This window comes from Cnephaeus nilssonii, assembly GCF_951640355.1.
Source record: "Cnephaeus nilssonii genome assembly, chromosome: 1".
NCBI classification, from domain to species: Eukaryota; Metazoa; Chordata; class Mammalia; order Chiroptera; family Vespertilionidae; genus Cnephaeus; species Cnephaeus nilssonii.
The window spans coordinates 48,861,856-48,879,826 of NC_137072.1; the positions used below are offsets into that span (position 1 = coordinate 48,861,856).

The 17,971-nt window shown below is 37.7% G+C and overlaps 1 protein-coding gene across 4 annotated transcripts in view; it reads left to right on the forward strand.

Annotated features, from left to right (window-relative positions):
* SLC39A8 (solute carrier family 39 member 8) overlaps window positions 1-17,067 on the forward strand; it is a 75,798-nt gene extending 58,731 nt beyond the window's left edge. For all 4 annotated transcript variants that reach the window (XM_079774549.1, XM_079774546.1, XM_079774547.1 and 1 more), the window contains exons 7-9: window positions 12,773-12,980; window positions 13,165-13,349; window positions 15,562-17,067. In XM_079774549.1, coding sequence (XP_079630675.1) covers window positions 12,773-12,980; window positions 13,165-13,349; window positions 15,562-15,711 — 543 coding nt within the window. In that variant the 3' untranslated portion in view covers window positions 15,712-17,067. The remainder of the gene's footprint in view (window positions 1-12,772; window positions 12,981-13,164; window positions 13,350-15,561) is intronic.
* Window positions 17,068-17,971: the final 904 nt, after the last annotated feature.

Genomic DNA, 17,971 nt, shown 5'->3' on the forward strand with positions numbered 1-17,971 from the left:
CAAGTCTCCTTCCATCACCATTTATCCCCCTCTTTACTGTCTTCTACCATCCCCACCTCCTCTTCCCTCTGGCAATCACCATACTGTTGTCTGCGTCTATGAGTTTGTGTGTGTGGTTTTATTATTTTTTTCTTAATCCTTTCAGCTTTTTCACCGAGCCCCTAACCCACTCCCCTCTGACAGCTGTCAGTTTGTTTTCTGCCTTTATGAGTCTGTTTCTGTTTTGCTTGTTAGTTCATGTTGTTCATTAGTTTTCACATATAAGTGAAATCATATGGTGCTCGTCTCTGTCTGACTGGCTTATTTCATTTAGCATAATACTCTCCAGGTCCCTCCATGCTGTCACCAAGGGTAAGATTTCCTGCTTTTGGCAAACCTCAGAATATCAACTTCGCGTATTCTACTCAAAACAGGGGTGCTTCAATCACTGGCGCCTTCCAGGATGGAGGCTGGCAACAGCAATAAAGGAATCCATTATTATAGCAATAAACTTCTGAGCTCAGAATTCCTTACCTAAAACACTCAGTACTTTTGTGCAGTCTCTCTGCTTTTTATTATTGCACGGGGCTTAGGAGGCACATTGTCTGGGTTCAAGTTCTGGCTTTCCCATTTCCAGCTGTGGTTTTGGTCAAGTCCTTACCTCTGGTGTCCTCATTACTTCATCTGTGATTCTGACATTAGAAGTACTCATCTCAAACAAACGCATGTACTGTTTGAGAATAGTACAAACAGTAAGCACTCAACATTGCCTTTGTTGCTTCTATTCTTATGTTTATGCCCTCTTCCTCCAACAATCTTCTGAAAAATGTGTCAACCTCATAAAGTTAGATGCAAGATGGCTGCTGACAAAAATCTTCTGCTCTCTAGTGGTCACTGGGGTGGATGCATCCTGAGGTCTGTTGACTGGCATGTTATTTTGGCATTCCATTTCTCCATTCAGTTCAGCAAAAAAAGCTCCTTTCCTCATTACTCATAATTTTTTTTTAATTGAACACCTACTAATGTTAAGCTCTGGGCTGAAATTTAAAAAAAAAATTCTTGTGTTCCAGGAACTTTTGATTTGGCTCCACAACTTTTAGTCACAAAGTATTGTCAAGAAAACAAAGAACAACAAAAACACTTCAGCACTTTTGGGGTGTTTTTAATGTAGAACAACCGATTTGGAATTGATCAATGATCACTTTTCTATGCTCACCCCTCTTACATTGTGTGTAAATGCTCTTCGAAAGGATTAGAATAGATGCTTCATGTGGCAATAACCTGTGAACCTGTCATGAGAGAAAAATGTACTTTTACTATTACTACACACTCATTTATTCAGACAACAAATCTTCAGAGGGCCTGCAATGCTAGACACTGCGTGAACAGGAGTGAAGAAGAAAGAAAATTAAATTCCACATCTTCTAGAGATCATAGGCATAGTTTTTTTGGCATAGAGGTCCAAATCCTGGTTCTGCTGCTTTCTAGAGGTATGACATTGCGCAAGTTACTTAAACTCTTTCTACCTCAGTTCCCTCATCTGTAAAATGGGGATAATAACCACATTGGGTTGTTGTGAAGATTAAATGACTTGTACAACTAATGAGTTGTACTCCTAACACTATCATCATTGCTGTTCTGTACTCAATGAGTGTACCTTATGTCTCTGACACTCAGTTCCTCACTATACACTGAGTGGCCAGATTATTATATCTCTGAACGCATAATAATCTGGCCACTCAGTGTATATCCTATATAATAAAAGGCTAATATGCAAATTGTCCCCTCGACCAGAAGTTCGACCAGCAGGCAGGCTGGCCAACCGCTCATGTCCCCTCCCCCTGGCCAGGCTGGTCGGACCCCACCCATGCACGAATTCATGCACTGGGCCTCTAATATATATATACTGAGTGGCCAGATTATTATGTGTTCAGAGATCATAATAATCTGGCCCCTCAGTGTAGAACTTCCTTTCTCAAGCTGGTCATCAAATCTCCAGAGCATCACAGTGACATCTGTAAGAGGCAGTGAGGTCCCGGTGTCCTTATCCCCTATGAGGTTCCACCCCCAACCCTCCACATACAAAGTAGAGATGGCCTCTGCTTTTCTCAACCATTAAAATATAGACCAGGGTGCCCTCTTACAGAGAAGAGCTTTTTAATTTCTAACTCTCTGTTATTCCTTTTCTTCTCTACTGGCAGACTGCCTGTTTCTTAACATCCCACTATGATCCTAATCGCCTGTTCTGTCACCAGGACTGCAGTTAACACTTTATCTCATCCCTCTCGTCATCTATCATTCCTTGCTTTTATCACTTTTCCCAAGTTTTTTTCCCTAAGAGACTTGCATTTCTAGATCTTCTCTTGCAACCAGAGAGCACGCCCTCCCTTATCTCTTGCAAGGCTAGTTAACCCATTATTTGTAGTGCATTGGGTGGGAGCTTCTATAGTTCTTGTCACATGGTAGGTACACAGCAGGCAGCTGCTGCCTGGGCCCTCTTTCACACCCTGCCCTACTCCTGTTTCCTCCTGTGAATCATCCTGGAAGCCTTCATGCTGAGCAATGTAGGCTGTATTTGGAGAACACTACTTTCCAGGAGCCTAGCCAAAAATTTCTGTAATTTACCTTAAAACTTAACCAAATTTCTGGTGCTTCCTGACTCCCTTTAAGACTTCTTTAACAATGAGAGTTGTATGGGTTGGGGAGAACATTATACAGGCTTCTCATAAGAAATGATACTTTACTTCCCAAATGTACCAGAACATTAATGCTATCCTCATCTGAAGTAACAATAGGCAATCTTTTATTTAGAGTGATATAAATAGTCCGTTTAGATAACTACAAATAATTAGTATATACTTTAAATTCCATTGATGGAATAGTAGCATATTTCTTGAAACCCTTCAGATTTCTCCTAAATTATTTTTTTTATCGAGGCAGTGAAATGATAATGCTCCCAAACTGAAAATGAAAGGCAGTTATTTCAACTCCTAAAGAACAAAACAATTTACTATAATCCACAGAAATTTCATGGTGACTAGAAGTTATTATTTTCCTGTTAATGGCTTTCTCTTTATCAGTATATTTTAAGTTCAGCATGAGTAATATTGTGTAGCTGGCTGGTGCTGGCACAGTTACAGATCCACCCACAGATAAATGGCTGTAGGGAACCCCTCACGAAGCCTTGTTGTTTTCAGGGCAAGAGGTAAAGCATTAAATTTAGATATCATGAGAGTCTGAATCACCTGCCATTGCAGTTGGTGTCGCTAAAACTGGTGTGGCCCTAATCTTGTCTACACAATTTAACAATGGGATGCGGATGTGAACGGTGGGTTTATGGCTCGCTGGGTCCGATACCTTCTAGTTTGCGTTGAACATGATCTCGTGGCCACTTAATGTCTCATGGACCCAAGGTAAGTCTCTACAAGGTCCCAGAAGCAAGCGAGGGACTGCTTTCTAGAAAAATATCAGTTAGTGGCAACAGAGAACATGGCTTTACCCTAATGTGCGAGGGACTTGCCCTGTGAGTCTCTGTTTGAGGCTTGCATGAAGGCTCCTTCCAGCCACAGATCCTTCCAATTCTACTGGGTCTGCTGGGCCATGAAGACCAAGAGGCAGGAAAGCTTGTGATGCAGCCTAGACCGTGCAGAGCCCTTTACAATTCTGAGCTTCACTGAAAAACTCAGCCTACCTATGGGTAACCCATTTCCTAGTTGTCTCTACTTTGAATATATGAAGAACTCAAATACCATTGGGATCAGGGGGGAGGGGGGATCTGTTCCTTATGGCCATTTCCAGCACCAGTGAATATATCTGTGAGCATCCGGATAGGGAACAGATGAGACTCTTAAATTAGAATAATTTCAGGAAAACTTATTTATGGGTGTGAGTGGGGTGTTAGAGGACCCAGGGTAGTGCATAAACCAGGCACCAGTAATGGAAAATTAGTGACCATGCCTGGACAACAAAGGGTGGAATAGAAGGAGCATTTACTAGAAACTAGGAAGGAAATTATCTTGAGAAGAGCCATGGCCTTCAATTGAGGGTCATGGACAGCTGAGGTGACCATACAAAGGGGTATAGGAGAATACATGCCATGATTTCTCCCTTCTTTTTACCCCTGAACTCCCTCTGGGGCTCTCCAGGGGTCAATCTCAAATAGAAACCAGAGGACAAGGAGCCTGTAGCGGTGGCCGATTCCGGACAGTCTCAGGACAGAGAGCAGGGCGGGAGGAGGAGAGTCACGCTGGAAGGGCAGATGAAAGCTGCTTCTCGCAGGCTTGACATCTGAATCCTGGATGTTCCTTTCTGCACTGTGATATTCCTTTATTTATATTTCCAACAAGATATTCCTTTGTTTATATTTCTGTCCTCAGTTCTTCCCACAGTTCCTGCCTGCTGTAAAATAGGTGCTCAGTGAATAATCGAGTAGCCTAATCCCAACACCTTCTGTGTGACTTTGAGCAAATCATTTATATTCTTGGATTGTCATCTTTGTCTTCTCTCAAATTAGAACACCAGTATCTGTTCTGTTTTACTAGGAATATGTTGTAAAAGTCAAAAGAACACGAAGACACTAGCATGTGGAAGTGCTTTGTATACTGTGAAGTGCTGAGGATGCACGATATTACTTAACATCTTTACATTTTTTATTCCTCCTATACCCAGTCAACTATATCATTCATATAAGCCTATTAACTCAGATTTCATACTTTTTACTTGCTCGCTAATTAATCGCTTGACTCTTTCACACACCTTGAACTTCAGTAGTTGAAAATCAATAGCTTTCTTTAAGAGTAGATTTATACTCAAGATTAAGAGACCTTGTTAAAAATTGTCTTTTTCTTTTTAACAAGTCTTTGCACCCTCTTATTTTTCTAAAGCTATTTTTTTTTTTGCTGTAGATTTAATTTTCTCCAATAATCTTGATCAGCATGCTCTTGAATATATTCAAGGATCATACATGAGAAATGTTTTGTTTTGCACACTTTTCTCTTAGGCAATTTTGTTTTGTTTTTCTTCCTTATAATAATCCTGTGTTCATCTGCATTTTGTTAGATAAAATGAGCTATATGATACAGTAATTATTCATGGAACTCTTATAAACATCTCATTTAATCATCACACCAATTCTTTGAAGTTGGTAGTATTATTTTCACCATTCTACAGATAAGAAATCTGAAGTCAGATTCCAAGCAACTTTTAAAAATATATATATTTTATTGATTTTTTACAGAGAGGAAGGGAGAGGGATAGAGAGTTAGAAACATTGAAGAGAGAGAAACATCGATCAGCTGCCTCCTGAACACCCCCTAATGGAGATGTGCCTGCAACCAAGGTACATGCCCTTGACCGGAATTGAACCTGGGACCTTTCAGTCCGCAGGCCGACGCTCTATCCACTGAGCCAAACCGGTCAGGGCCCGAGCAACTTTTTTTAAAGAACTTTAATTTTTTGAAGAGCAGTTTTAGGTTCACAGCAAAATTGAGAAGAAAGATTTCTCATATACCTCTGCTCTCACCCAGGTATAGCCTCCCCCATTATCAATGTCCCCTACCAGGTCAGTACATTTGTTACAATTGATAAACCTACAGTGACACATTATAATTACCCCAAGTCCATAATTTATAGTTCACTCAGTGTTGTAAATTCGGTGGGTTTGGACAAATTTGTAATGATTTGTATACATCATTATAGTACAATATAGAGTATTTTAACTATTCTAAAAATTCTCTGTGCTCTACCTATCCATCCATTTTCCTACCCTAAGCCTGGCGACCAGTGATCTTTTTACTGTCTCCATAGTTTTGCCTTTTTCAGAATGTCTTGTGGTTGGAATCACTCAGTTTGTTGCCTTTTCCAATTGGTTTCTTTCATTTAGTAATATGCACTTAAGATTCCTCCATGTATTTTCATGGCTTGATAGCTCATTTTTTTTTTTGGGGGGGGGGATATGAATAATATTCCATTACCTGGCTGTACCACAATTTACTTACTCACTTACCTCATGAAGGGCATCTTAGTTGCTTCCAAGTTTTGGCAAACAAGAATAAAGCTACTGCAACATCTATGAGCATAAAAGTTTTCAACTTCGTTGGCTAAACACCAAAGAGCACGGTTGTTGAGTCATATGGCAAGAGTGCATTTAGTTTTGTAAGAAATTGCCAAACTGTCTTCCAAAGTGACTGTGCCATTTTGCATTTCCACCAGCAATGAATAAAAGTTCCTCTTGCTCTACCTCCTCACCAGTATTTGATGTTGTCGTTGTTTCTGATTTTGGCCATTCTAACAGGTATATTGTGTTATAATGTTTTAATTTGCATTCCCTGATGACATATAAGGTGGAGAATATTTTCATATGTTTATTTGCCATCTGTATATCTTCTTTGGTGGGGTGCCTGTTAAAGTCTTTGGCCCATTTTTTAAACAGGCTGTTTGTTTTCTTATTGTTTAGCTTTATGAGCTCTTAGTATATTTTCTTTAACAGTCCTTTATCAGATGTGCATTTTGCAAATATTTTCTCTCAGTCTGTGGCTTGTCTTCTCATTCTACTGACACTGTATTTACAAAGCAGAAGTTTTTAATTTTAATGAAGTCCAGGTTATCAATTATTTATTTCATGGATTGTGCCTTTGGCATTGTATCTAAAAAGTTGTATCCATACTCAAGGTCATCTAGGTTTGCTCCTGTGTTATCATCCAAGAGTTTTATGATTTTGCATTGCTTCTAGGTCTGTGATCCATTTTGAATTAATTTTTGTGAAGGGTGGAAGTCTGTCTAGATTGTGTGGTTTGTGTGTGTGTGTGTGTGTGTGTGTGTGTGTGTTTGAATGTGTAGATATCCACTAGTTATAGCACTGGGATCTCTGTTTGGTTCTATTGACCTATTTGTCTATTCTTTCTCCAATACCACACTGTCTTGATTACTGTAGTTGTATAGTAAGTCGACATCAGGTAGTGTCAACTCTCTAACTTTGTTCCTTTCCCTCAATGTTGTGTTGGCTATTCTAGATTTTTTTGTCTTTCCATATACACTTTAGAATCACAAAATATCCACAAAATAACTTGCTAGGATTTTGATGGGGATTGCACTGAATTATAGATCAATTTGGGAAGAACTGACATGCTGACAATATCGAGTCTTCCAATCCATAAGAATGAAATATCTCTCCATTTATTTAGTTTTTCTTTTATCATAGTTTTATGCTTTTCCTTATATAGATTTTGTACATATTTTGTTGGATTTACACCTAAGTATTTTGTTTTTGGGGGGAGCTAATATAAATGGTATTTTCCAAATTCCACTTGTTAATTGTTGGGATACAGGAAAGCAATTGATTTTAGTATATTTTGTATTCTACAACCTTGCTATAATTGCTTATTAGTTCCAAGATCTTTTCTGTCAATTCTTTTGCACTTTCTATATAGGCAGTCATCTGCCAACAAAGGCAGTTGTATTTCTTCCTTCTCAATGTGTATATACCTTTTATTGCCTTTGCTTGTCTTAGTGCATTAGCTAGGACCCAAGTAACTTTCTGAAAGACACAGCACTATTAACTAGCAGGGCCACTACTCAAACTCACACCATTTGATACCAAGGCACATACATACCCTTTAATCATGAAGCTGTCTTGCATTCAGTGCTCCTTTCCTTAAATCTCACCTATCCATCTTTATTTGCAGATTCTTAAAATGATATTATATTATTTGTATTTATGTTTCATTAAGTTATCCTTTACAGGCATACATTTTTTGTGTTTGTTTTTTTGGCATATAACTTTCATCTTTTGTTGTCATTTATACTTCCTTTTGCCATCTTCATTGTGTTTTTTGGTGGGTTGCTACCTTCATTTTTGGCTTGTTTCTCTCTCTCTCTCTTTTTTTTTTTCAGAGCTCTTACTCTGCAAAATTCTTTCAATATGGAATATGGAATTTGGAATTTAATATTTACCTGTAATGTTTGTTTGCTTTTATCTTCTTACTGATAAAACATATAGACAATAAATCATAAAAACATTTTCATTAATAATGACTCATCTTGCCTCCCCCAATGCAGATGAGGTCTGATTGTGATTGTGCTGAACTTGCAACCATTAACCCTACAAAAAAAGTTACATACAGTTACATAATATACCCTCTTTTCAATTCAGATCAAACCCATAGGCAGCCTGCTTCTCCAGCTTTACCTTGTTTGTTGCTGATAATAACTCCTGAGTCATCACAAATTCATTTTTCCTCTTGCTGATTCTCACCCCATGGCTTTAATGTTTTGTGTTCTGATATTAAAATAATACACAATAAGTACAAAAAATAAATCCAGGATACCCATAAAATATAAAACCACACACAAACAAGGATTATTCACAGTACTATCTCCCAGGGAGAACCATGCTTAGCACTTTTGTATGCTTCATTCCAAATATATTTTCCCTGAGACCATTATAAAATTACTAGAGGCCCGGTGCATGACATTTGTGCACTGGGGGGGAGGTGGGTTCCCGCAGCCTGGCCTGTGCCCTTTTGCAGTCCATGAGCCCAGCTTCTGGCAGAGCAGCACTTCCCCTGTGGGAGTGCACTGACCACCAGGGGGCAGCTCCTGCATTGAGTGTCTGCCCCCTGGTGGTCAGTGAGCATCATAGTGACCAGTCATTCTGCTGTTCAGTCGATTTGCATATTGGGGTTTTATTATATAGGATAATAATTATTATTTTTACAAAAAGGTGCCCAATAGACATGCTGTTTTATAATTTTATTTTAACTTGGCACTATGTTTTGGGCATCTTTACATGTGAAAATATATAGATATTCATCATCTCTATTACTCTGCATACTATTTCACTGTTGGTATAAGTCATATTTTTATAATCTATACTAGAGGCCCAGCGTGAGTAGCTCGCTTCTGCTTGCCTCAGCTGGCTGCCTCGCCTTCCGTCACTAGTAGCTCACGCCCGGTCCCGCCCCTCCCACCTGGAGAGCCTCTGCGCTTTGGTCGTGACGGGCGTTATGGCGTCACTGCCATGGGCCTTTTACTAATAGAGATTCTACTGGAGTGTAGCCACATGCTTTCTTTTTCTTTCCTCATCTTTCTCCCCCTCCTTGACTCCTTCTCATTCTTCTCTACCTCCTTCTTTTTATTCTCATTTTCTTTATCCTTTCTATCTTTCTCCTCCTTCCATTTCTCTTCCTCCTCCTCCCCCTACCTCATGCTGCTCTTTCTCTTTTAGATCTTCCTCCTCCTTGCTTCAACTTTAACTGTTCTGCAGTAAGCCCACTTGTTTTCTTCATTTTGATTTCTTTGTAGTTTTTCTTTCTTTTACTTTTTCCTTCTTCCTCCATATTTATGTTGGGTTTCTACTTAGTCTCTCCTCTACTTTTATAATTTTGGTCCATGATATTATTTCCCTCCCCATTCTGATTACTCTATAATTTGCCTTGACTTTCATTTCCATTAATAACTAGGGGATTTTAAGAGCTTTGCTGATGATTACACAGTAATTCTCACCAGAACCAAGCTAGAATTGAGCTCTGGATTTCAGATCTCTGTTTTTTTTCATTAGATTGAGTTGTCTCATCGTGGCTGAGGATAAACATAGCCTTACATTTAGTGTACAAGTTAAACAAAGAAGCAAGCAAGCAAACAATAACAACCACAAACAGAAATAAAGAAGAAAGAGAAAGAGAAGAATAGGCACTAACTTAATTAGATGGACTGGAATTTAGTGTTCTCTCTGCTCAGTAACAGTATTAGGCAAATTAAAAAAGACTTTTTGTAAATGTTTGCCTACTTTTGTTTATTCCAAAGCTATTAAAAATGTATAACTGTTAACCTACCTAACAGTGCAATTGGAGACCTGAGCTTATATAGCTAAAAGGGAGTATAATAAACAGATTCAATAATAACTGTACTTAGAGGTAAAATTATCATGCTAATATATTAATTTAATTTCTTTTTCAGAATTAAAGGAGTTTGCACACAGAGATTGTATATATTATGTAATATCAGGCATTCAAGACTTGGTCTTGTATTCTTTTCCCTAAACCATTATAAGTAAATAAAGAAATTTAAAACTGTAATTGAAAAATAAGAAAAGAAAAAGAAATAAAATTAAAAAAATCATAAATATTTGATTAGGTAAACCAAGCTGGAAGATTAAAACAACTGTTCTTAGCAAGTGTATCTTGGCAGTAAGGTTTTGCAAAGCCAAGGTGTCTTCCTCTATGGTTTTTCTCACGGCCACCTTGGTTTCTCTGTTGGCAGTAATTGCTTCCCGCGCTAGGGCACTTATTCCAAGCCATGTACTTAGTCATAATTGTGTATATTTTTGTGCATTTAAGATATACTAATTAATTAAACCAGGAGGCCATTTGACTGAGGTGGCTCTAATGCTATGGTGGCCTCTGGAAGCAAACTCAAATCTAAGCCTGTAAATGCCTGAAAGGCACAAAATAGAAACCCAAGGGCTATCAGTCCCAAACAGCCAACTGGGGTGGAAGCTACAGCCAATCAACAGTGTCCTTGCTTTGCTTTGCCTCGTCTCCTGTCAGCGGAGCGCTCCTCACCACTTCCTGTTTGGCGGGGCCATATTTGAATGGATTTTTGCTCAAAACAAACAAACAAACAAACAAACAAACAAACACACACCAACAAAAACACACCTCTTTTTAACATTTTTAATTTGCTTCAGTTTGTCTTTTAACACTATAAAGTAAAAAGAATATGTCTTAAGACCAGATGAAAATTTTTTATGCTGAGGAGATTTTGCTTTTTAAAATCAAAGGAGACTGAGCACTTATCCCAACACTGCTTCAAGTGTTTAGAAGAGGTGTTTGAGAGGAGGGGGTGTTCTCCGAGGAACTGCCTCCAGATCCTATTACAAACAAGAAGTCCCTGCCCCTCTGCCCACCAGGCCTTTGGAGTAGTGAAATAGTTACAAAAAAAAAAAAAATCCCACTTACTTCCTTTGTATCCCTGGGTAAGCTAACTAATCTTTCTGTGCTTTAGTTTCCTCAGCTATAAAATGATGATAACAGTTGTGCTTAATTCATAGAATTGTTCTAAAGGAATTAAATATCTAAGTGCTTAGAACAGTACCTGACACATAATAAAAAACTATAGGGCTTTGCTATGACTATTTCCAATGCTATTATGACTACTACTACTACTATTACCTCTACCATTACTAGTACTAACAATCCTCCCTCCTTCATATAAATGTAAGAATTTATAGGCTCCAGCCGAAACCGGTTTGGCTCAGTGGATAGAGCATCGGCCTGTGGACTGAAGGGTCCCAGGTTCGATTCCTGTCAAGGGCATGTACCTTGGTTGTGGGCACATCCCCAGTAGGGGGTGTGCGGGAAGCAGCCGGTCGATGTTTCTCTCTCATCGATGTTTCTAGCTCTCTGTCCCTCTCCCTTCCTCTCTGTGAAAACATCAATAAAATATATTTTAAAAAAAAGAATATATAGGCTCCAAATGACTTTGGTTGTGTCTACAAACAAAAATCATCCTGCAAAGATGAATATTTGCCACTAAGCAAACAGTGAAAAGATATATTGCAAGATCCAAAGTCAATTCTGAAAGCACAGTCCCCGAAGTGTTTTGTGTAATGAAGTGATGTTGGTGTAAATGTAAAATCTCTCAGATGATTGCTCTGAAGGAAGTCTCTCTCAGCCGGATATACAGTGCACATTTTAAAAAGAGTCAGTCAGCTACTTTACGTCGTGTTTCTCCAAGGTAAATACACTTGTTGAAGATAGAAGCTGAAGTTTATGCTTCCGTGCATTGCCTGTAGCATCCAGCACACTGTTTTCCAAATTGCAGATGTTCAATAAATATGTTGATTAACTGCTGAAGTAGAGTTGAGGGGAGGGGAATTAGGAATAAAATGTTCTCGAGTTAATTGTAAATTGCTTTCCTACTTAAAAATGTATTTACATGTCATTATCTTTTTTTTTAACAATTTCTGGAAAATGCTTTAGTTGGTATTTGACATTTGATTTTATACATTTTTGTAAATTTCATGAAAATTTAAATTCTTAAAAAGGGTTCATTGTAAGATTTTCTATTTTTATAATAATTTCAAAATGGAAAGAACTGTTAGTGTAAAGGCAAGCCTGTTTCAATCACACTTTGTGAGATTTGTTAAGGGAATCACTGAAATTAGAGCTGGTAGGACCACGTTGTTATAGCCTAGACACCCAGCATGGCACCTAGAAGACTGTGGAAATTTAATAAGTCATGGAAAAATAAATGAATCATCTTATACATTCTCCTCATTTTACAGTTGAAGAAACTGAGGCCCAGATAACTCGCTCACAGTCACATAGTGGTGTAGGAGTGACTAGAACAAACGTTCTTTGAGGCCATCATGCTTTAAACATGGATTTCACATTTAAATAGTAACATGCAAAAGACTTTAAATTTAGCTTTTAAAAATGTTTTTTATTTCAAAGTATGTGAATAAATCAAATTCGTAGATTAAGAACTGTTACATTTCAGGAAGGCAGTGGTAGGAATTTTGTTCATGTAAATCAAAGGATTGTTTTAAGGGGAGAGTAAAATAAAATGTCTTTTCAGTGGCTTGTTCAAGGCCTGCCAATCTATTCATTTCCCTTTTCCCTAGCATGCTTTCTTTTCTCTGTTACAAATGATGAGGGGTTTCCACCCACGATGAAAGACTTTCTGTTGTAACCTTTTGTCTCCCTCAAGACATAACACATCCCCAACTTTTCTATATTTCTTACACTTTCACGAAATGTCTTTTCCGTGGATTGATTTTTCTGCCGTTTTCCAGGATGAGAAAAAGGAGGCAAGCTCATGTACCTGCTTGAAGGGGCCCAAACTGTCAGAGATAGGGACAATCGCCTGGATGGTGACGCTCAGTGATGCCCTCCACAACTTCATCGACGGCTTGGCGATTGGGGCTTCCTGCACCTTGTCCCTTCTCCAGGGACTCAGCACCTCTATAGCAATCCTGTGCGAGGAGTTTCCTCACGAGCTAGGTAAGGGCTCTGCTCACACTGTCAAAGTCAGTTACTTCCTGGTTTCTCAGTGGAATGAGACATTTCACATGACACCCTTAAACACCCTGCTGATGGCATCAAAGTAAAGAAGCCCTTGTTAGACATTATCTTTCATCTCATCCCCAAATTGAAAAAAACTCTTGATATGTTCTTCTTCTTTTAGGGGACTTTGTGATCCTCCTCAATGCAGGAATGAGCACTCGACAAGCCTTGTTATTCAATTTCCTTTCTGCGTGCTCCTGTTATGTGGGGCTAGCTTTTGGCATCTTGGTGGGCAACAACTTTGCTCCAAATATTATATTTGCACTTGCCGGAGGCATGTTCCTATATATTTCTCTGGCAGACATGGTAAGAAATTTTAAATTTTTATCTTGTTTTAGTTTAAAATTTATGAATAAACATCTAGGTTACAATTTGACTATGGGCGAAAGGGAATTCTTTTTCTTGTAATTTAAGATATTCCTGGTTTAGCAGATAACTCTTTGAATAGTAATTTGAAAGGGATTCTCATTGATTCTTTTTTAAAAATATTTTTTGATTGACTTCAGAGAGGAAGAGAGAGGGAGAGGGAGATAGAAACATCAATGATGAGAGAGAATCATTGATTGGCTGCCTCTTGCACGCCCCACACCAGGGATCGAGCCCACAACTCGGGCATGTGCCCTGACTGGGAATCGAACTGTGACCTCCTGGTTCATAGGTCGATGTATAACCATTGAGCCATGTTGGCAGGGTGATTCTTTAAGTTATGATCTTATTGATAGAAGAGGAAATGAATTATTTTTGCTGAAGTAGAGATATTTTCCCTAGCTTTTTGTCTTGGGGTGGATAAGCCTTGTATTCTATTAGTGTATGCCTCTTAGGGTTTTTTCCTTCTCTGTTGTGAGGATCTCACATTGGAAGAGGACTAACTTGTTTTATAAATAGAATTTTGTTATTTCAAAGTTCTAAACAGTGAGAGCCTTTGGGTGAAACTAAAACTGGTAAATAAAATTAGACAATATGTACTTGGATCAGTCTATATTTATATCTATATTTATACCTATGGCTGTGTCTTGTGTATTTATATGCGTGTGTGTGTGTGTGTGTATGTGTGTTTGTGTAAGAGAGAGAATATAAATAGTCCTGTGCATTTTTATATGAATCATGTACAGCTTTTTAGAAAATGAAGAGGTGCTAAGTGTATGCAAATCAAGGATTATTTCCTTTGCATTTAGAACTGAACATTTTAAATTACAGACATAATTTAATAATTTAAGTTCCTTCATCTGCATTCTTAGCTCCAAATGATCACTGCCAAGCTCTGTTGGTTGTGCTGTTCAGCCCCTTAAAAGAGCAAGGATTCCATCCTTTAGAGCCATCACTGCATTTATATTTTTCTTCACAGAATTAGTGTTTCCTGCTCTATTTATGCTAGGTCATCACTTCTCCTTTCTCTGATATAGGAACAGACTCTATTAGAGCGTTTAGTTTGCAGAAATAATACTGATAAATGATGCTGTATATACTTACAGCAGTTTCATTCTTTCCAGAATGGTTTCACCCATTGTATTCTCGTACCAATTTTCTTAAATCAGGCACATGATTGACTGTGGGGACCTCTTGGATGCTGGTACAATGCACCATTGCACACACAGCAAGCATTTTGGAATATGTTCTTAGGAGTGGCATTCGCTGATCTCCACATGAAGCCTTTTCAGTAGAAGCTACCTGCTGAGAAAGAGTAGATCTTAAGTACAGAACTTGGGGATTTAATTGCTTTCACTGTAATGAGAACGTTATAGTCTTCAATCCTAGAGCAGTGCATAATTTATTTAAAAACCTTGTAATTTTGTGAGGGACAGAGCAAGCAAAAGTACACAAATTGAAAAGAACAGAAATTAAATGTATGGTGATTACTAAAAAATGATTTATTCAGCCACCAGGCCTGGAAATTGATAAGCCACTGGGCATGCTGGTGTGGACAAGAAGCACTGTCCCCTCACTCATAGGGCTTTCTGTTTACAATGAGGAGAACCTGAAGTTCAACAAAGAAACAAAAACCACACACATGACTAAGTGATTACAAATAAAAAATCTGTGAAATAGAAGGTAAAGCGATATATATGAGAGATGAAAGTAAAGGAATCTAATGTAAGTTAGAAGCGGCTAAGAGAAGCCTTTCTAAGAAAGTATGATTTAAGTTGAAACCTGAAGGATTTAGCTCATTGGAAAACTGGAGGTGGAAAAGTTCAGTAAAAATTTTAGCAGGTGTGAAGGTCTGAGGGAGGAAAGAGGCTCCATGTATTTGAGGCTCTGAAAGAATGCTGTGCTGGGGGAGAGAGAGAGAGAGAGAGAGAGAGAGAATGAGAATAAAATGAGGTAAATCCAGTTTCACTGATTCACTGATTAATTTACTGGGTAACACTATTTTAGTACTTTTTTTGATATTTAATAGAGCTAGATATTCCTAAAACATCAAAACATCTGAAATAAATGGTTATTTCAGAAGTCTGTAAATGACTAGTTTATATTTCACCACAAGATGGCGACAGTTATCTAACAATATATCTCTCTTTAGTTTCCAGAGATGAACGACATGCTGAGAGAAAAGGTAACTGGCAGAAAGACCGACTTCACCTTCTTCATGATTCAGAACGCTGGGATGTTAACTGGGTTCACAGCCATCCTGCTCATTACTTTGTATGCAGGAGAAATTGAATTGGGGTAACAGGAGATGAAAGATGGTGCTGTTAATGAAGGCATGTAATAAATAAAAACATCTCCAGAGGGATTTTAAGCTGATCCTGTTTAGTTCGAAGATAATATTTTTTTTCAACTGTAGGTCAAGAAAACTAGTTATTGCTTTCAGATCTGTGAAATAGGCCGTTATTTGTTATTAGAAATGTTTCAAAAGATTACAGTTCCAGTCTGAAAAGCCTTGTATGCAAGATCTTTGGTAAATACCCACTTTTTCATGTACATACAGATTAGAAAATCATCTCAAAGCAAGAAAGATGCAGTATATAGTCACTTAGACACCAAAAACCCAAAGGAGAATGCAAGCTAGGTGGTGGAAGCTTTTAAACCTCTGAGTAGGATCAAGAGTTTAAGAAATTTCAGAGTGGTATTCTTTTAAATTAATTTGTTCTAGTACTTTCATGAGCAAGTACATAAAAATGTGGAAGGATATCAGAATGTATACAACACAGACACGAATGATTCCAAGGCCTTCATGAACCCAGGAATGAAGTATTGCTCACAGCTTTTGTTGTGTCATACTTTAGTTAGGCATTCATAGGATTGTTTTGAAAACCATCCAATATAAATTATGAAATCAATAAAGCTTTGCTAGCCTTAGTAAATTTAGGCTGTATCTGATACTTATATCTAAGTGTAAACTCTCCTAGATTTCACAAAAAGTAGGAATTGCTTTGTATGACTTAGGTTGTGGTTGCACCAAACAAAAAGAGTTTGCAAAGCTGGTAACTGGTGGCTCAATTTTCATGTATAATGTCCTGGTTTTAAGAAAAAAAAATTGAATGTAATTTTAAGTAATTTTCTTTTAAAGATGAACACAATTATTTAGCAAAGGATATTTTAAATAAATGCAAAACAACAGTTGGACTGCTGTACGTCGAGGACTGATTATCTGGAAAACATACGTTCCTTATGGGATTGAGATCATTCAGAAAAGACTTCTTTTGTGTTCAGTCTACATTTTTCCTGTATGGTATACATTGGAAAAAAAATTCTGCACATCATGGTTATTTTTCTACCTTTTGTAAAAGATAGAGCCTGTTTTCTCATTTAGTAGGCATAGAAAGTTGGTCTGAAATTGACTTCCTGACCCCAATTCACACTCCCAAGTCACTTAAGGAAAGATGATTTAACAGTGAAGAAAATGATTTATAAAAGCCAATAATAACCTCAGGAATTGCATTTCCCCACAGAGTATAAAATGGTGTCTCATAGCAATAATGCAGGTCTGATGGGTGTTTAACATGTATGTGAATGTACATTTCACTTTATGACTGACAATTAAAAAATATTGTTTGACCAAATAGTAAACATCTTTGGAACCATGTATTGTGTCATTCATTATGAATTTTAGTATGTGTCTTTTTTGAGTGACCTTCATATACTGGGTATTATGGGAGAGATAGATAAGTAGGAAGTTGTTGACCTGTTTCTTTCAAGGACATTCAGCAAATAAAAATGATAAAGATTAGTAACTGTTCATTCAAACCAGTAAGCATAGAATCTATTTTTATCATGCCATCTGTTTACAAAATTTTAAGAAATAATCTTACCTTTTTAAAGCACAGATTGTATGTCTGGGTTAAGAAGCTATTTACAACATGATATTAAACAACTCTCATTTGGTATAGGTTATTGTGTATATGGACTGTCTGGGTGCTTCATGCATTTTCTGCATGTGTTGACCTTCTGGCCATTTTCCTCAACTATGAGTTGAACACAGGCAATACAGCATGAAGGGACAAAAAACAAAAAGAAAATTGCTACTTATTGGAGACTATGTGTGTTGTGTCCAATAGGTAGGAAATGGATAGCCATGATTAAATTTATATTATCCTAGATAACCATTTGACAAAGTATAACCCTATCAGTCAGCGTATCATATACTGAAGCATTCAGCTGAACATTCTCTAATTTTTAGACTTCAATGATGCTATGACAAACTAAAAATGATTCCAGAGCATTATATATTGGGTAACATACTTTTAGTTTTGTATTGTTAAATTTTTAAAAATGCCCAGAAATCGCTGGCATTTTTTGAGTATTGTATCATATCCTGTCTTAGTCTGTTCAGGCTGCTATACAAAAATACCAGACTGAGTAGCTTATAAACAACAGATATTCATTTCTCACAGCTGTGAAGGGTGGAAGTTCAAGATCAAGGCACCAGCACATTTGGAGTCTGGTGAGAGCCTGTTTTCTGATTCATAGATGGTGCCTTTTCAGTGTAT